Genomic DNA, 16,972 nt, shown 5'->3' with positions numbered 1-16,972 from the left:
GGGGAGAAAAATTACTACTCTTCTTTCCCTCCCCTGTCTTTCTCATCACCTCTTGATCCTCTGGTGCTTTGTCCACAAGGGGAAAAGAGGCAGGAAGATCCATAGATAGAGAAGGGAGGAGAAAAAAAATGAGTGAGGAGAAAAAAAGACAGAAGGAAACAGGTTTGGAGGAGAGCAGCAGGTTGGGAGTGGAGGCTTTGTGGTAATTGGAGTGTTTTCAACATGGGCAGATGCAAGGTGAGGGGGAGAGGGAGGAAAAGAACGTGGGTGCAAGGGGGCAGGCAGAGGCTAGATCACTGAGGGATGACACAGAAGATTAGGACAGTGCCATGATGAAGTGACAGAAGGATAGCATGAGAAGGAGAACACTAAAAGGACTTGAAGGTGGGGAAGGTGAGAGGTGGAACTGGGACCTAAAGCCCATCAGACAAGCATTTGGCTTGGGAACTGGGGGAGAGGGGGTGGGGCTGGGGGAATGGAGTTCAGAAACAAAAAGCAGGAGTAACCAAGAAAAACAGCTGAGACAAAACACCTCCCAGCTAATGTCAGAAGGGAGAATGTAGGGAGCAATGATATGCTCTGCCTTAGTAATAGATGAACACTTGTTAGTGAAGGATAACCTGACAACACAATTAATAGATTCTGAAGTTTTGCCTCCAGAAGGTATAAATCTTTGTGACCATTTCGCCCAACTAGTTGTGTGAAAAATGCCTTTTGGTGATTTCCACTTTGAGCCCAGTGCTCGTTGAGATATAGCACTCCTCCCAGAGGGTTGTCCCAGAGATGGCCCCCTGCCTCCCTGCCTAAGGTCTGCAATGCCTTGAATGGTTAAAAAGCCTGCTTTATTTCTACTGTCAGCTGGAGTTATGCCTGACAAGGGATGGCAGCTTAGCTTGAAAGACCTGGAAGGTGACAGTCTCCAACTGCCATGAATCAGAACAGAGCATTTTAGGATAAAATGTCAGTGTTCACAAGCAGCTGAGTTGTCCATGCATCACACGTATGGAAAAAGCACTAGACCCAACAACCTCTGCAAGCTAAACTAGTCCTTCATCACTCAGAGCCTGCAATGCAGCTTCACGTCCCAGCCTTTAGAGATTGTCCTTCATTTGCCTGCTCAGCTAAAGCATCTCCCACTCTCAGAAATCTCCCCTCTGTCTGTGAGCTTTACCAAGTTCCCTCTTTACTTTAACTTAGCTAATGCACAAGCTATCCAAGGTTGGCTACAGAACTGTCAGTAAGATGGTGAGATTTGACTGATACTTTCATTATCCCATTACAGTTTCCTTCCTCTGGCATCATTTTTATCAGCAGTAGGTGTCCCATGCCCAGGGAAGCGCTGTGTGTGAATACCCAGATAGGAGTGAGCTGTAGCTGAGTTGATTGCTTCCTTAATAGCTGTCTGCTTGCAAAAGTGGTAAGTAGCAGAGTAGACCTAACATTCAATGCTGCTGAGATCCCAGCAGTCTTCACAGCTATTTCAGTGCAGCCATAACAAGCAAATGAGCTTGAAAACTGAGCCAGAAAACAGTGAGAAGTGGCTCATCCCCCCACATTGCTTCTGGACCAGCAATGGAAAGGGGAACAGGTGCCTCTAGGTGCAAACTGACTTACCTAGTGGTAGTTAGCAAACAGTTGGCAGGGCTGGGAAGTGAACTCCCACACTGGGTTCAGTGGCTTTTCAGCAGGTGGTCAGGGCATGAGTGGCTCACCATGGAAAAGGTGTTTGTCACAGCCCCACTGCAGATGAACCCACTGCATTGTCAAAGCCTACAAGCAATTCAGATATGGCTCTCCAGCAGTGAATTACTTGGCTATAGAGGGAAAAATCAGCCTTTCAAACATAGGCCTGACTCCAAAAGTCAGGATCTGTCATTAGGATTGCCAATAGCACTGGGGCATGTGCCTTCAGCCAGAGTTACAGGGCACACAGGCAGCCCTCCAAATGGGTCCTGACTTTTTTTCACAGTCAACACCATGCAACTTTTACAATGTCAAGCTCCAGTGGTGAAGTGCATCCATGTCCTAGAAACCCTTACAGTGGGCAGATTTTGTGCATCCCTGCGAGCTGCTTGTCCTCTTTTGCCTGAGCCACCTCACCTGAAGAAAGGAGGCCAAAGATTTTGCTCTGAGTAACTATGTTCTTCGAGAGTAAAAGCACATGTGAAGGGACTAAATCAGCCTCTTCTTCCACACATGGAGGGCAAAGGAAGAGTGAAATCCTGTCAGTATGTGCTTGCTGTTTGAGCCTGGCATGTTGACACCTTCCTTGGCCAGTTCATGTTAGATTCAGTTAGGTACCTTCCCTAGCAGCAATGATTCACAAACTTTTTCTCTGCTTCCAGCTGGCTTCCTTGTTGCTGAGGCAATACCTCAGCCGGTCTTTCTGGACTCTCCATCTGGATGCGTCATCAGCTGCTTCTCATGGCCCAGTTGGAACTCTGCCTTCCTCTTCAGCCTTTCCCAAAGGCAGCACCCACTCCAGCAGGGTCCTACCAGCAGGGCAGGTGTGGCACAATCCCTCCTGCCATCTGCTCACTGAATGATTGGTATTGTCTCCTAACTCAACCTGCTTCCCCAGGCCCTTCCTCCCCATAACAAAGCAGCTCTTTACCTCAAGTGTGGCAGTAAGGATCACCTTGCCAGCTGGCCTGCCATTGCTCTCCTTCTCTTCAGAGGGGAAACGCACTCATTACCCTCACCTCTGAAGACCTTTCCATTTAACCCAGATACGTGTTTGCAGGTATGTTAACTGCTCACACCCGATTCCCTGGCCTGTCAGTTTTTTATAAGAACAAAAAGGTTGGAAATGTCAAAACATTTTAATTTGGGGTCAGTTTGTTTTCAAATTGCATCTGACTATGTTACCATGTGTCATCTTTCTACAAGCACTGGACTTTAACAGGAGTGCACATGCCATGACTACAGCCAGCCACAGGCGTCCTGTGATGCTGCATGACTGTATAATTCTATTATCCATAGCACACCATGGGCAGCATAATTCAAGGAGGAAGTATGGGCTTCATTGAATAAGGTGAGGGAACTGCAAGGTTATATATCTGGACTGTTCACATCATTCTAACAAACATTGCAACTTGGGAAAACCAGACACAAAGCAAAATGTTTTTTGTGGTTTTTACTTTTTTTCCTTGGAAAATGTTGGCAAAATGGAAATTTACAAGAAAAATCACTATGCTGAAACCCACATTTTCAACTTAAAATAATTTGTAAGGAGAATTTATATCTAACTTCAGCTTGGAGATGGCTCATAGCCATGCCTTGTGGTGTCCATGTACAACCATGTTTAGTTTGCTGCTGCTTTTGAGAGTGCAAGATGACTCCCAACCCCCCAGATGCTTTTATGGTTTGATTTTTTTTGTTTTCTCAGCTCTCTGCTCAAGGCCCCTGACTCCGGTGAGCTCTAGAGTAGGGCTTCTGTTAGTAATCCTCCAAGACTGCCTTTTCATCCCTCAAAACTTGCTGTGGGCAACTTGCCCATTTCAGATATCTTCTCTATGCAGGCAACTCATTCCTAAGTCTCTTTCTTCCAGACAGACCTCTTTCCTTCTACCCATATTTTAACAACTGGTATAGAAGATAAATTGCTTTCTCATCCTGAGCTGTAGCATTGCCTCTGTGTTCTGCGGTATGAAGGGCATCCTTTTTCTGTTTATGGCTTTTCTCTTCTCTCCACACTTACACAGCAATGTAACTGCCTGGAAATAAGCAGCATTTCTGTTTTGATCAAATCATTCATCTAGTCACTCAGACTTGTTCATGCTGGATTGAGCACACATAAAGGAGATTCCCTGTCCGAGCTGCTTTCTGGGAGGCTGGATGGCACCAAGTAACCTGTGGTGCCTTCCACCCCTCTGCAGTTAAACAGGGCCCTCAGTTTCTCAGACCCTTTGCCTACAGATTCTTTTCAGGTTTTTTTTCCTGTTGCAAGGACATGCATACTGAATGCTTGAGGAGTGAACATGCATTAATCTCTACAGGATCATGATCTCCATTTTTTTAACTTCTGTGATTAAGAGTAACACTCTGTCCCAGTGAACTTGGCCCGTTAGGTACTTCTGTAACAGTGCCTGACGTTTTTTCTTTATTCTACTGCTCTGTTTCCACACTAGCAGGATACTGGCACAGGAATCATTGCACACACACACAAAAAAAAAAGATAGAAAAAATTCATGTTGTGAGCTGACTTGTCTGTCAGGAAAGAACTTAGTATGCTTAGTTGTTCCTGTCAGATGGCAATAATAAATCTACTTGCCTTAGATTTATTCACTCAGAATACTGTCAAGGAATTCTATCACATGATGCTGAGCTTATTTCAAGGTTCGGATGGTTTCTGGTAGAGGTGTTAAAACCATATATCATCCATTTGTCCTGCTGCAGAATTAGTCCTCAGCCAAGAAACTGAAGTCGTTTCATCTCTGCATATTCTGACGGACTCACTCAGGTGAGCACCAGACAACAGCTAAAGCAGCTGCTTTTGGATGAGTGTTCTTTAACCAGCGGGTGAGGGCTGAGTGAATTCCTCCCCCTGCTCCGCACTGGCTGCCCGGTGTCTTGCCTTCCCTCTTTCTCCTGCACATTCCCCCAGAGGCAAGGGTGCGGGTGACTGGCAATGTGAAAAGTCACCTGATAGGATGCTGCCTGACTCCCTTCTCTCTGCACAGCGTAAGCTCTCCTCGCCTGGTGATAGTGGCAGCAACTCTGCAAGGTTTTGCTCTACCCTGCAGACTGCAGAGTTTGCTGCAAATGCAAAACTGAAATCCATCTTTGTACCGCCTACTCACCGTCCAGGGGGCTTGTAAGTCTTCTTGCCTTCTGTTTCTTTCCCCAAACCTCTCTTCTGAAAAGGAAGCTCTATACTGCTGCTAGCAATGCATCCTGAGAGGTGGCTATGTTGGTGTTACCCAGCTTTCTGTGTGTGGGCATTCGTGTTCACATCTTTGACTAAAGGTAGGCTCTCTTTGATACTAGTCTTTAAAATATTTTCTAGTCACTGTCTCTGCTTCTGTTTGCCTGGAATGAATTAAATGTAAAGCTTCTACCAGCTGTTTCTAACCTGAAATCTATAACATTTCAACCGTATTTTAAGAGAGCTAAAGCAATACTAGTTTTCACACATAAAACTTTTCATATTGGTTTGATAACTAATTGAGGAACTGTTTCTAGCAAAGAATGAAAATTAAATAGGAGTTCTAGTAATTTCATTTGGTGCTTGAATTTTGCAGTTGCTTAAATAATGCAGGCTAAAGATGTGCACAATCGGTACTCATACCTTCAAAAGTGAGAACTTGATAGACTTTTGTTCACTGTTGTTTGTGATCTATGGTTAAATATGCTTGAGTGATCTCCATGCACAAGTCTCACTAAGTGTCAGTTTTTCACTACATCTTTTTTGAAAGTCTCACTTCTGCTGATGACCAAGACATGTATGAATTACAGTGCTTGTGTTAGCAAGGCATAAGGCATTGTCTTAAAGCAGCACTGATGGAATGATAATGAAAGGCCTAAATACTTGTCTGTTTCTGCTACTTTATTTTAAAGCATGTGTCTGTTAAGAAGCCAGTAGGAAAATTTCAAATGAAACATGATTTTAGACTCACCGGCTTTAATCATGAGACTTTGGTAAGAAACTCATGTTCCCACAGTAGGGTACTTCTAGTCACGGTACGATGGATGATGATGATGAAATCTGAAAAGGAAATTGCAATTTCCTTTTTGAATGGCACAATAGATGATATACAAACATCCAAACTTTACAGACATTCTTACGGTTGGACTCGATGATCTTAAAGGTCTATTCCAACCTAAATGATTCTATCATTCTAAAAAGATGAAACAAAACGTCAAGTTGTGGAAGTTTTACTGGAATTTTTTTTCCTTACATATAAGTCACCAGTAACCAACATTTCAGCTTTTAGCTGTGATAATCCCCTGAATATGAGCATGCTTTGTATCACCTTAGAGGCAGAAATGTCATTTTTTTCAAAAGCAGGGGAAGGATGGCCTAAGCATGAAAACAGTGCAGTATGCTGAGTCTAAGCATCTCCCTGTAGGACATCTGTGCAACCATAGGCCCTTGTGTTCACTGAAGGAAATGTAAACTGCAAATTTATGTCCTGTGCTGTGCCAGAGACCATACTGCCTGACACAAACCCCATCTATGTTTAATCATTGCAGTCATAGAGGCTTATCATGATTGCTTTCCTGACGTGTTCTAGTGCAGTCTGGGACTGACGCAAAAACTTATGACCATGTATCTGAAAAACTAATTTTTCCTCAGTTGTATCAGTGGCATCATCATATAGCTTTGATAACACAGCTGTGCTCAATATGAGGAGCAAGGTCTAAATCTTTGCCTTATAAAGTAGTTTGAATTTAAGTGCTGAATTATAGTAGTGCATTGAAATAGCAAAGTTATTCAATAAAAGTATTTTTCTGAGCTGATGTCAGCACAGTCCACATGATTTAATCTTTCCTTTTGAAATCAAAGTCTGGAGCCTTTAGCACTGTGAAAATAACTATTTCAGGTTTGGGCTGTATGTAACAGATTAAGAGCATTCTTCTTGACTCTGCAGTGAGGCAGCTCAGTGCCTGTCATATATGTTATTCCCACTAAGCCATCTGGTCTGTCCAGCATTGACTGGGAGTTACAGCTATGACCTGCTTGTTCCCAAAGAATGGCTCTGTATTACAAAGATGCATGCTATTCTATAAGAAATTTTAATATTTCCACTTTTTTTCTCATAGAACTTAATAAATGAACTTCCTTCAGAGCAAAAATTGTGCTAAGGAGCTGAAATAGCAAAGATGGGGATAAAATGTAGTCATAGTTTTTAAGACTAAGAGGCATCATTATAATCCCCTAATCGGAGTCCCTGACATAGATTTTGATCCAGTAGTTGCAGCCTCAAGCTTTTAATTTCTGAGTAAGTAGCTATGCTTTTCATAAACTCAGTTTTACCATAAAAACTCCCAAAGATTAAATCTACCACATTTCTGTTTTTTCTACTTCACACCACCTTATTCAACTTTGGTCTGATATCAGGGTGGGCCAAATGGACACCTGTAGGCTAGATCCAGCTTAGGAGACATTTCCATTCAGGCCATTACCTTGCACTTTGAGGAGATGGGGAGCAGTGGGCCACATCCTGCAGGAGAATGCTTTCAACTGACAGCATACTGGCAGCCCTCTTCTCTCTGTGCTGTGTCTTAATACATGGTCGCAAGCCCAAGATCCAGAAATATAGCATGGACTAGTATGTGACCCAGCACCTTCTTTCCCTCTTCCTTACTTCTGACATAGCTGTTCTTTATCTTTACCAACACAGATACCACAGCCTGCGAATCAGAGGAACGGTTATTTCACAAACTCTTCTCTCAGTACAACCAGTTCATCAGGCCAGTGGAAAACGTGTCTGATCCTGTCACAGTGTATTTTGAAGTGGCCATTACCCAGCTTACAAATGTGGTAAGACTCATTACAGAATACTGCTGAGATTTAGGGATGGTTGCAAACACACACAAATTGCTAAAGCAGCAGATGTAATTGTGATGGTTGCACTTACAACTCTCATAGCTGACATCATTGTCACGTGTGCATATGTGTACATGCTGAGACCTTTGCTGTTCTTTCTGTCAGCTGAGTTGCTCCAGTTGCTCAAATGAGCGGTTTGAACTACACAGATGCGTTTGCTTACTTGCGTAAAATCCCTCTGCTCTGGGCAGCAGCCTCTGGCACCCAGAGAAGCAGTACCAAATGTTCAAGTCCTCTCTCCACAGGGCTAGTCCACTCCAGAGGCACCTGGTTGTATCCACATTGTGTAGCATGTGGCCTAGTTGTCCTGTGGGGCCAGTGCCATTTCCCAGTGGTCCTGAGAGATAAAATCTTCTTTTTTTTGCATGCTTTTTCAGTCTGTTTGTTTCAAAATAACATGAGACGTGCAGCCTGCAGAGTGGTGTTTTAAAGCATGGAGCTGGGGATGAATGTTTTGTGTTCTGGGGTGCACTGTATACAAGGGTGAGTGTGTCTGAGGTGGCAGACCTGCTGGGCAGGGCAGAGTAACTGTGGAAGAAGCAAAACCTGGCCTTAACCCTTGCTGAAGTCTGCTCTGTGAAGCAAATTATCCACAGAACAGAGGCTGGATTTTGATTCTCAGGTACCTAGTTGAGTCCATAATGAAGTGACAGGCTGTCACTTAACCCTTGCTGCAACATTCAACAGCAGCCAGGGAGCTAAGTTATCTGAGGCTATAAATGAAGGCATTGTAAGTCCTCATGGTGAAGGCAGTTGTCACCTTTTGGAATTCCTTTGTCAAAGTATTTTGTTTCCGTGTTACAGGTATCTTGGCAGGTTTCAGCAGTTCTGTCTCACATTGCAGCCCCTGGCTCTCAGTGCTGCCTTTGGAGGAAAAAAGGAACATCATAAGTAAATCAGTTGCATTTTCTCAAAAAAGAGTCATGATTTTTACAAGAACTTAGATAGTTTAACCCATAGACAGGAACCCTACAGGCCTTTCAAAATTATATTTGTGCTTAATTTTCAGTATGCAATGTTGAAAATTCATCTACAACATTTTCTACCTTTGGCTTGTAAATATCTTAGATTTTTTGAGTCCACATGTTTAAAAACTAAGAACTACCCAAAGCAATATTGTTGCAGATATTTTCATTGTGAATGTCAGCCTGCATTCATAAATATATTTAATATGAGTCTTTCTGAATACTTTTAGGCTGAAGGCTCATTAGAACAGTATCCAATTTTTGTGTCTCTTGCAGCACTTTCCTGATTCATTGCTGATTGGCAATAGCAATAACTGACTCTAAAAAGAAGATCTCAGTATAACAGTGACCTAATTTAATGCTGGTTGAGTGCATCTGCTCTAGAGGTTTGCATAGAAATGCGAGAACACTGTGGGACAGATGCCATTTTCCTTGAATCTTGACCAGTACTGTACTGTGTAAATAGAGCTTTTTAAACACTGAATCCAACAAAACTCAGAGCCACTAGCAGATCCTTATTCCTCTGCTACTGGTCAGACCAATTGTAAGTTTTGTGTTCTCCAGGTACTCAGGCCTCTGGCAAAACAGTGCAGCTTTCTGTATGTCTGATATTTGTGGGCATAATTTTTCAGTAGAGCTTTAAAAATTTTTCAGTAGAGCTGCACATGACTGTGCACAATATGTAAGCCCCCTGAAAATAGCCAGAAAAAAGCTGGTATCAGTTAATGTGGAATTCTAGTTTCCATTTTTATCAGAATAAGTTTGTGGCCATCTCAGGATACTGTAACTGATTTATGGAGAGAAGATGTGCATGCCTGTGTTTCTTTCTAGGATGAAGTCAATCAGATTATGGAAACAAATTTGTGGCTGAGACACGTAAGTGGCTGCATTGCATTTCTCATGCATTTTGCATTGATATAATGAAATGTGTGTTACCTTATAAGCTACATCTATGGAATAAGTGCTTGTTTTGTAACAAGGATTTTAAAGGTATGAATAAGGAGAAGCTCCATTAACCAAAGCCACATTTTAAAAAGTCATTTCTTTATTCTTATTTCCAAGACGTTACATCTCCCATCTTTCCTGTGTGGTATATTCTCCTCCAACTTCATGATCATTGGTTTATCTGGTAAATCTAGCTGGATGTACCCATTAAAAAGTGATTAAATATGCAGCGCTGCAGTCCTAGGTCATCTCCATATTGAAGATTCCAACCAAAACATCATTAGCAAAAGGAACATGCCTTCATTTTTCCTGATGGTTTTAACACTTATACATAGACAAAGATCCTTAGAGGACCTAAATTGCTGAGAAAAACAAGCCAACTTCCACCAAAACCAGTTTCTTTCAGGCACTGATTGTGGTCCACACAAAGCTTTCTGTGAAAGATACTGTACTTATGATCAGGATTTTCAGGGTAGGCTGCAAGAGCATGGAGCATGGCCCCATGATAGGGCACTAAACAGCAATGCAAGAGAGCTGCTGGGCATCCTTCGCTGCCCCTGACTTGGTAATTTGCTGCCCCTGTGGAACCAATAATGTCCCCTGGCAGCAACTGCCTGTTAGTGTGCACCTCCTTTCTCATTAGGATGCTGGTCTCCTTTGATGCTGGCCTCCTTCAACCTGCAGGGTGCACTCTCATGACAGCAGCAGCAAGGCCTGTATTTCACCTCTGCAGTGGGGAGGTAACCTTGCACAGGTAAGGGTCTATACTGATGTAGCAAGACAGAGGGGAGATCTCAGCATGTCAGCAATGGATAACAATTGACATCCCATCCCCTCACAGAGGAGGGAGTAGCAAATCAATGTGAGCAATATTCATATATGTCCGGTGTTTCTCCTGGTCATGGCCATGTTGTCTTTCCGACCGTTGTCTCCTTCTACACGTGCTGCACTTTCAGCCTTTATCATAGCCTGTCATTTTACAGAAATATCTGAGAAGCAGATATTTGCTGATAATACAAGGTTTTAAAATCCTTGTCCATTCTTCTTTCAGATTTGGAATGACTACAAATTGCGATGGGATCCCAGAGAATACGATGGCATTGAATTTGTTCGGGTACCAGCAGATAAAATTTGGAAACCAGATATTGTCTTGTATAATAAGTATGATGAACACTTTTCCATTTTACACTTTCTCTCAAATGTATCCTCTTGCAGTGTCCATGAAAGACATTTTACTTTCATGGTAATTTTCTTTTCTTTGCCTCATTTGTCTTTCTAGTGCTGTGGGAGATTTTCAAGTTGAGGGCAAGACCAAAGCCCTCCTTCGCTATGATGGAATGATCACCTGGACCCCACCAGCTATTTTTAAAAGCTCCTGTCCTATGGATATTACATTTTTCCCATTTGACCATCAGAACTGTTCGCTGAAATTTGGCTCATGGACCTATGACAAAGCCAAAATTGATCTTCTGATCATTGGATCCAAAGTAGATATGAATGACTTTTGGGAAAATAGTGAATGGGAGATAGTTGATGCTTCTGGCTACAAACATGACATCAAATATAACTGCTGTGAAGAGATTTACACAGACATAACGTATTCCTTTTATATTCGAAGGTTGCCAATGTTTTACACCATAAATCTGATCATTCCCTGTCTCTTCATCTCATTCCTGACTGTGTTAGTTTTTTACCTGCCATCTGACTGTGGTGAGAAAGTGACTCTTTGCATCTCTGTGCTCCTTTCTTTGACTGTATTTTTACTGGTAATCACAGAAACAATCCCATCCACCTCTTTAGTAATTCCCCTCGTAGGTGAATATTTACTCTTCACTATGATATTTGTGACTCTGTCAATTGTCATCACGGTGTTTGTCCTGAATATACATTACAGGACTCCAACCACACACACAATGCCCAAATGGGTAAAAACTGTCTTTCTTAGCTTGCTCCCCAAAGTTCTGTTGATGCAGAGGCCACTAGAACAGCAGAAAAAAAATGTCTCCAGAAAAAACAAGAAAGAATCAGCCAATATGTCAGGCAAGTCAAAGCACAGCAAACACAAAGATACCAAATTACACAAGGAGCGGCGATGCAGTCACTGTGATAAGGCAACTGAACTCACTACCACCAAAAGAAGACAGCTGAGCCATCAATCACTGAAATGGATGGCAGAGCACATGGAGTACTCCCCAGAAGTGAAGGATGTCATTAGCAGCGTTCAGTTCATAGCAGAGAACATGAGATCTCAAAATGAAACCAAAGAGGTAAGGGAGGTAACCACCCAGCTGGGCATGGGGCCACACTTCCAACAAGTGAAAACGTGATCTAGGAGGGCAGCCCAGAGGAACTGGAGTCGTTGGGTCTAGAGAAGGAAATTTTGAGATCTGTGAATGCATCAAAGTTTCCTACAGAAAGGGAGAAGATAAATCATCCATTGGGGATGGAACAAGAAAAGTAATCTCATCTGTTCTTCCTCTATCCCCAGTGGATAATTTAAGCAGCAAGACAGTTTTAGATTAGACATGAGGCTCACCCTTCAAAGGAAAAGAAGAGGAGCATCAGCCCGTTGTGGCCATGAAGAATGAACTTTGATCAGCAGTGGATCAGGCAGAGTTGATCCTGCTGTGGGGCAGGCGATAGACTAGACGGGACCTTTCAAGGTCTCTTGCAAGCCTACTTCTGTAGATCCTCAGAAGCAGCCCTCTTCCACTGCTCACCAACTGCTCAGCCCTGGTAAGCAGCAACATCTCAATACTAAGTGTGCTATTTGCCAAGCAGGGTACTTTTCTGTGTTAGTAATGGAACAAGCAAATTTCGGAACTGCTTTTTAAAGAACAGGGCTTGTCTAACAGCACAGTAGTTGATCTGGAGAAAAGCTATTCTCAGCCAGTGATAAATCTGGTAAAGATATTCCTTTCAGAATGCTGTTGTCTGTACTTTGTTTCAGTCTGGCGTGTTCTGATTTTTTTACAGTTATTTGACTAATTGTGTCTTCAGGAATACAGTATTTTCAGCCATGACAAACATACATTGAAATAAAAGTTGAGTTTTGGGGAAGACAGTTGAATAAAAACAGACAACAGATGAATAAAGGCAGATTCAAAGAAAAAAGAGAGCGGGGTTTTAAAATGAGTCTTGGCATTTGAACTAATGGATTTGCTTGTGTGAGGTTATAAATCTTTTATCCTAACTGAGATTACTATCATAGAAAGTGACGCACGTTAGAATTTAGAGAATTCTGGGGCCATGTCCTCAGGTGTAAACACAAGCAACTAAAAGCAGCTCCAAGAAAGATTATCTGACATCCCCCCGCACCCAGGCCTCACAAGGGATAGGAATTCTGTGACACTTCAAGATGTTTTTAAAAAGTGTTTAGAACCTAATGAAACATTTATCTTTGATCTGTCATGAAACATTTACTTTTGGTTTTGAAGTTTTTTAGATGCTCTATGACAGCAAAATCCATTTCAAAATTAAACACTGCTGTATTTGTATTGAAAAACAAAAATACTTTGTGAGGAAAAAGTTGAGAGGTATTCTTTCTATCAGAATATTTTGTTGAAATCAGCACAAATTCATGCAACTTCTGTGCAACCCAAAAGTTACTTTTTTTTCCCCTTTTTTATGTCCTGCAGAAGTGGTTTCACCTGAAAACAAAGTCCATAACTTTCTGAATAAAGGGCTACAGTTAAGGCCTGGTGACTGAATTCATAGGGTGAGTGGGTAACACATGCCAGCCCAAAGCAAAAGACAGGAAGCTGTCAGCACAGAGGAGGATGGGGATTGAGCTGAGCCTTGCTTAGTACCTATGCCCTTAGTGTTTTGCTTGACCCCAACATTTTAGCCCTGCTCTCACTGCCACAACAGCTGCATAAAACACGTCCATGTACTGTATTCAGCTTATTTCTCTGATGCACTCCAAAAAAAAAGAAGAGGCTTTGCGTGAACCAGTCTGAATAACATGCCACCTTGATTATACGGCTCATGATAAGTCCTCAATTGCCAGTTTTGCTCATTTGCATTTTAAAAATCTCTCCTGCCACATGAAATTGTATTCTTAGTTTGGTGCATCAGCAGCTCTGTATCTTACCTTTCAAAACATACTAGGGATGGGAAGCAGTATTCTTCATTTGAGAAAAATCCTCTCTTTGGGGAAAAAAAGGGCTTTATTCTCAGGCAAGCACTGAGGAAATAGTTCTGCAGGCTGCTTCTGCTTCAGGCAGACATACAAAGCCATAAAAGCCATATGGGTGATATCATGCACTAGTCCTTGTAAATAAAAGCCCTTTAAAAATTGTGACAACATTTACAGCAGCTGGCATTCTTGCTGCATTTTCTTTCACAAGAAGTACAGCAGCAGCCTTTTGGAGGAAAACATCAAGAAATTGGGAAAACAAGTGGAAGTTGCCTCAGCAGAGAGCTCTTAAACAGTCACTAGTTTTATACAAGTGAATGTCCTTCCGATGCAGTGGCCCTTGTATGTAGGTACAGATTAAAGGACAGCAGCTTCATTGAATGTGGTTCTAAGGTGTATTTCTCAGACATACAAAATCCACTGTGGCCTGCTTAGCACATGACATGGTGGTTTGCTCAACCAGGGACCTTGCTTTGCTATAGTCCCTGTGTCCAGCTGTCCAGTTTGCTGAAATCCATGGGGCTTGACTGGAGTGACAGTGTGGCAAATCAGGCCAGAATAGCAAACTGTCTCTTGTGTGGGCTGTCAGGATAAATCCTTTGACAGGGTCTAGTGATGTGCAGCTATGGTGATTCTGCCTCCTCTTAAACCACCCCACTCTGCACCCACCACATGATCCGATCCTATTTGTTAATGTCAGCGTCACAGCCTTACCTTGCAAACAGACTTGAATATTTAGAAAAATTCAGCAGATTAGGACAGTGTTGAATGTTCTCAGCCAAAAGTGGTAAACACTATTAGAAAATCAGCCCCCTCTAAAGACCCTTGAAAACTGCAGCAACTATAAGCATGACAAGCAACATTCTTGACTGCATGTATGTTCTTCCTCACATTCAAAAGCACAAGGGACATTTCTGCTGCATAATGCCAACTCGCAATTGCATGTTACATTACATGTAGTTTATCCTTTTCATTTTTTTTCTCTTGCAGGTGGAAGATGATTGGAAATACGTAGCTATGGTGATCGACAGAGTATTTCTCTGGGTATTTATAATCCTCTGTGTGTTTGGGACTGCAGGGCTCTTTATCCAGCCGCTAATAGCAGATACATAACTTGATCCACTGCTTTTTATCCACTTTTGCTCTTGTTTCATTTTTGGTTTGGAACTGTCCCCTGTATTTCTGTCCTCTTACATAACCCCTCTACTCATCGCCGCCTCAGCACCCAGCCACAGAGGAAAGGAGAAAGAGAGGGAAGGGTCCTCTGGGAAAGCAAACAACCCAAAACAGAATGAGAAGAGGACTGAAAATGGGAGATGAGCATGTGGTCTTTCTACAGCGGAACGCCGGGGATTTTTAGAGTGCCTGCCTGTCTTTCCCTCAGTGAGATCAGCAATAACAGTTGCACTGAGGATCACAGGAGCAGATTGAAGTTATTGAGCTTTTCCCTTGGTTTCAGTACAGGGGGCTATTAGGACAATTCAGGCACTTCTGAGTGCATTGCCCAAAGAGGGCTCTACCTGGCTTCATTTTTATCTCCTGATCATAACTCTTCCTCAGCTTTGAGTTAATTTATATTTCCTCTCTGTTTCTGTCCTTGTACAACAGCTAGTCTCTGGTACGGAACTTAGATGAGGTACCATAGTCCTACTGACTGGACCAATGCTCTTTATTGTGTTCTTGTGTCAGGGCAGCCAATAATCAAAATAAAAGTACAATCAAACCAGTCCCTTGACCCTGTAACATTTTTAATACAATCTAAAATAAGGGGTCCCCATCTTCTGCAATATATGTACACGAGTGAGGGTCCCAGATCAACAAGGCACATGGTTATGTTTATGTTTGAAGTCAGACAGGTCTTAAGCACTTAATCATAGCTGAAGACAAACGGACTTAATATTTTGCACTGCATGTAGCCTTGCTGACATCATTTGAAGCATCCTAGAGTCACCAAAGAGGAATAACCTGGATGCATCATGGAAAACCAGAAAAGACCTGAACTATCTGTGGTTACCATGTGAGGAATCCACATTTGAAACCTACATGCTTCTAAGACCTTTAAAAACTAGTTCATCTGCCACTTAACTTTGCACGTGATCAAAGTCCCCTTTAGTTCCTGATACTGAATAGCAAGACCTTGGTGAGCTCCAGTAGGATTTCCAAGCCACATTTCTCTCGTCAGGTTAACAGTGGTCCCAGTCCACAGGTTCTGCTCTGAAAACTCTTGCTTGCTCAGGCTCAGACATAAGCCCAACAGGGAAGGGTTTGTCCCTGAGTAGCTACTCATCACAGACAGGATTGGCTTGGCAATATTGGATTAATCTGAGTTTTCCTGTGTTTTTAAAACCCAAGACCAACTTGGGTTACACACATCCCAGCAGGAGAAGGCTGGCTATCATGAATGCTGTGCAAAGCTGGGCACCTTGGTCCAAACAGCTCTGCAGCAATTTTCCTTTTGCTTGCTCCTCATGGGCCAGTGCTGTATGCAAACCTGTCACTGTAGGGACGCTTCCTTTGGGGCTGAGGTTGCTGCTATGTAACCAGGTTCCCAATCTTTGTTCACTTAATCCTGAAACACTTTGTAGATGTGCACCTGATGTGGTTTCTGTACTAGAAAGTTGGACAGTTTACCCTCAGGTCCCTTGTCTGTTTAGAGTCCTGTTCGTTTTGTGCTGAAAGATTCTTTAAAAGGCACCATTCCAATTAAAGCTAATGGCTTCAAGAGTAAAAAGCCCTTCTCTCTTACAGGAGGCTCTAAATTTAACTGTACGGTGTCAGTGCAGTGTTTTCAGTGTGTGTCATGTATCAGTCTCTGCTTTGAACATCACCAATCCTTGGAAAGTATGACTCCCTGTTTCTGAAGTCCCTGACTGGCCTCTTACTCTTTTTTGGTGCTCCATAATAAAGAGAATAAGACTGAATAGATGTATGTGTCAGAGAGAAAGGTGGAATGACAAGAATATAACTGTCTTAATCCAGTAGTTGAAATACATAAAGTCATGATTTTCTAGAAGAAAACCATATTTTCTGTAATCCCCCTGAATGTTGCATAATTATGTAGCAACTGACAGACAGATGTATGAACAAGCAAGGTTTGTTTTGTCAGCCTGTCAATTAAATATCACTCCTGGGATATCCTTTCTTGACAAATTTGTATTTTTTTAAAAACTCCCTGCTGTATAATGTGTTTAGAGATGCTGCTAAATGACATTTGCTATGCTGGCTTTTTAATCAGAAAGGAGGGAAGGGGAAAGAAAGGGAATTCGAAGAGGAGAGCTGCATTCTGAGCCCGAAAGCTTCACTTCAACAGGACAGACATCTGACTGCCAGCGTTCACTGTTGCAGTCTATGACCACACAAACAATGAAAATA

At 42.4% G+C, this 16,972-nt stretch overlaps 1 protein-coding gene across 1 annotated transcript; it reads left to right on the top strand.

Annotated features, from left to right (window-relative positions):
• Positions 1-4,712: 4,712 nt before the first annotated feature.
• CHRNA6 (cholinergic receptor, nicotinic, alpha 6 (neuronal)) lies at positions 4,713-14,731 on the top strand. The gene is made up of 6 exons (XM_009331507.1): positions 4,713-4,968; positions 7,347-7,486; positions 9,349-9,393; positions 10,514-10,623; positions 10,742-11,729; positions 14,591-14,731. The coding sequence occupies exons 1-6, from the start codon at positions 4,890-4,892 to the stop codon at positions 14,711-14,713; spliced, it is 1,485 nt and encodes a 494-aa protein (XP_009329782.1). The 5' UTR covers positions 4,713-4,889; the 3' UTR covers positions 14,714-14,731.
• The last annotated feature ends 2,241 nt before the right edge of the window (positions 14,732-16,972 follow it).

Source organism: Pygoscelis adeliae, unplaced genomic scaffold (genome assembly GCF_000699105.1).
Source record: "Pygoscelis adeliae isolate BGI_AS28 unplaced genomic scaffold, ASM69910v1 Scaffold289, whole genome shotgun sequence".
Classification (NCBI taxonomy): Eukaryota; Metazoa; Chordata; class Aves; order Sphenisciformes; family Spheniscidae; genus Pygoscelis; species Pygoscelis adeliae.
This window is presented reverse-complemented; position numbering and strand designations above follow the sequence as displayed.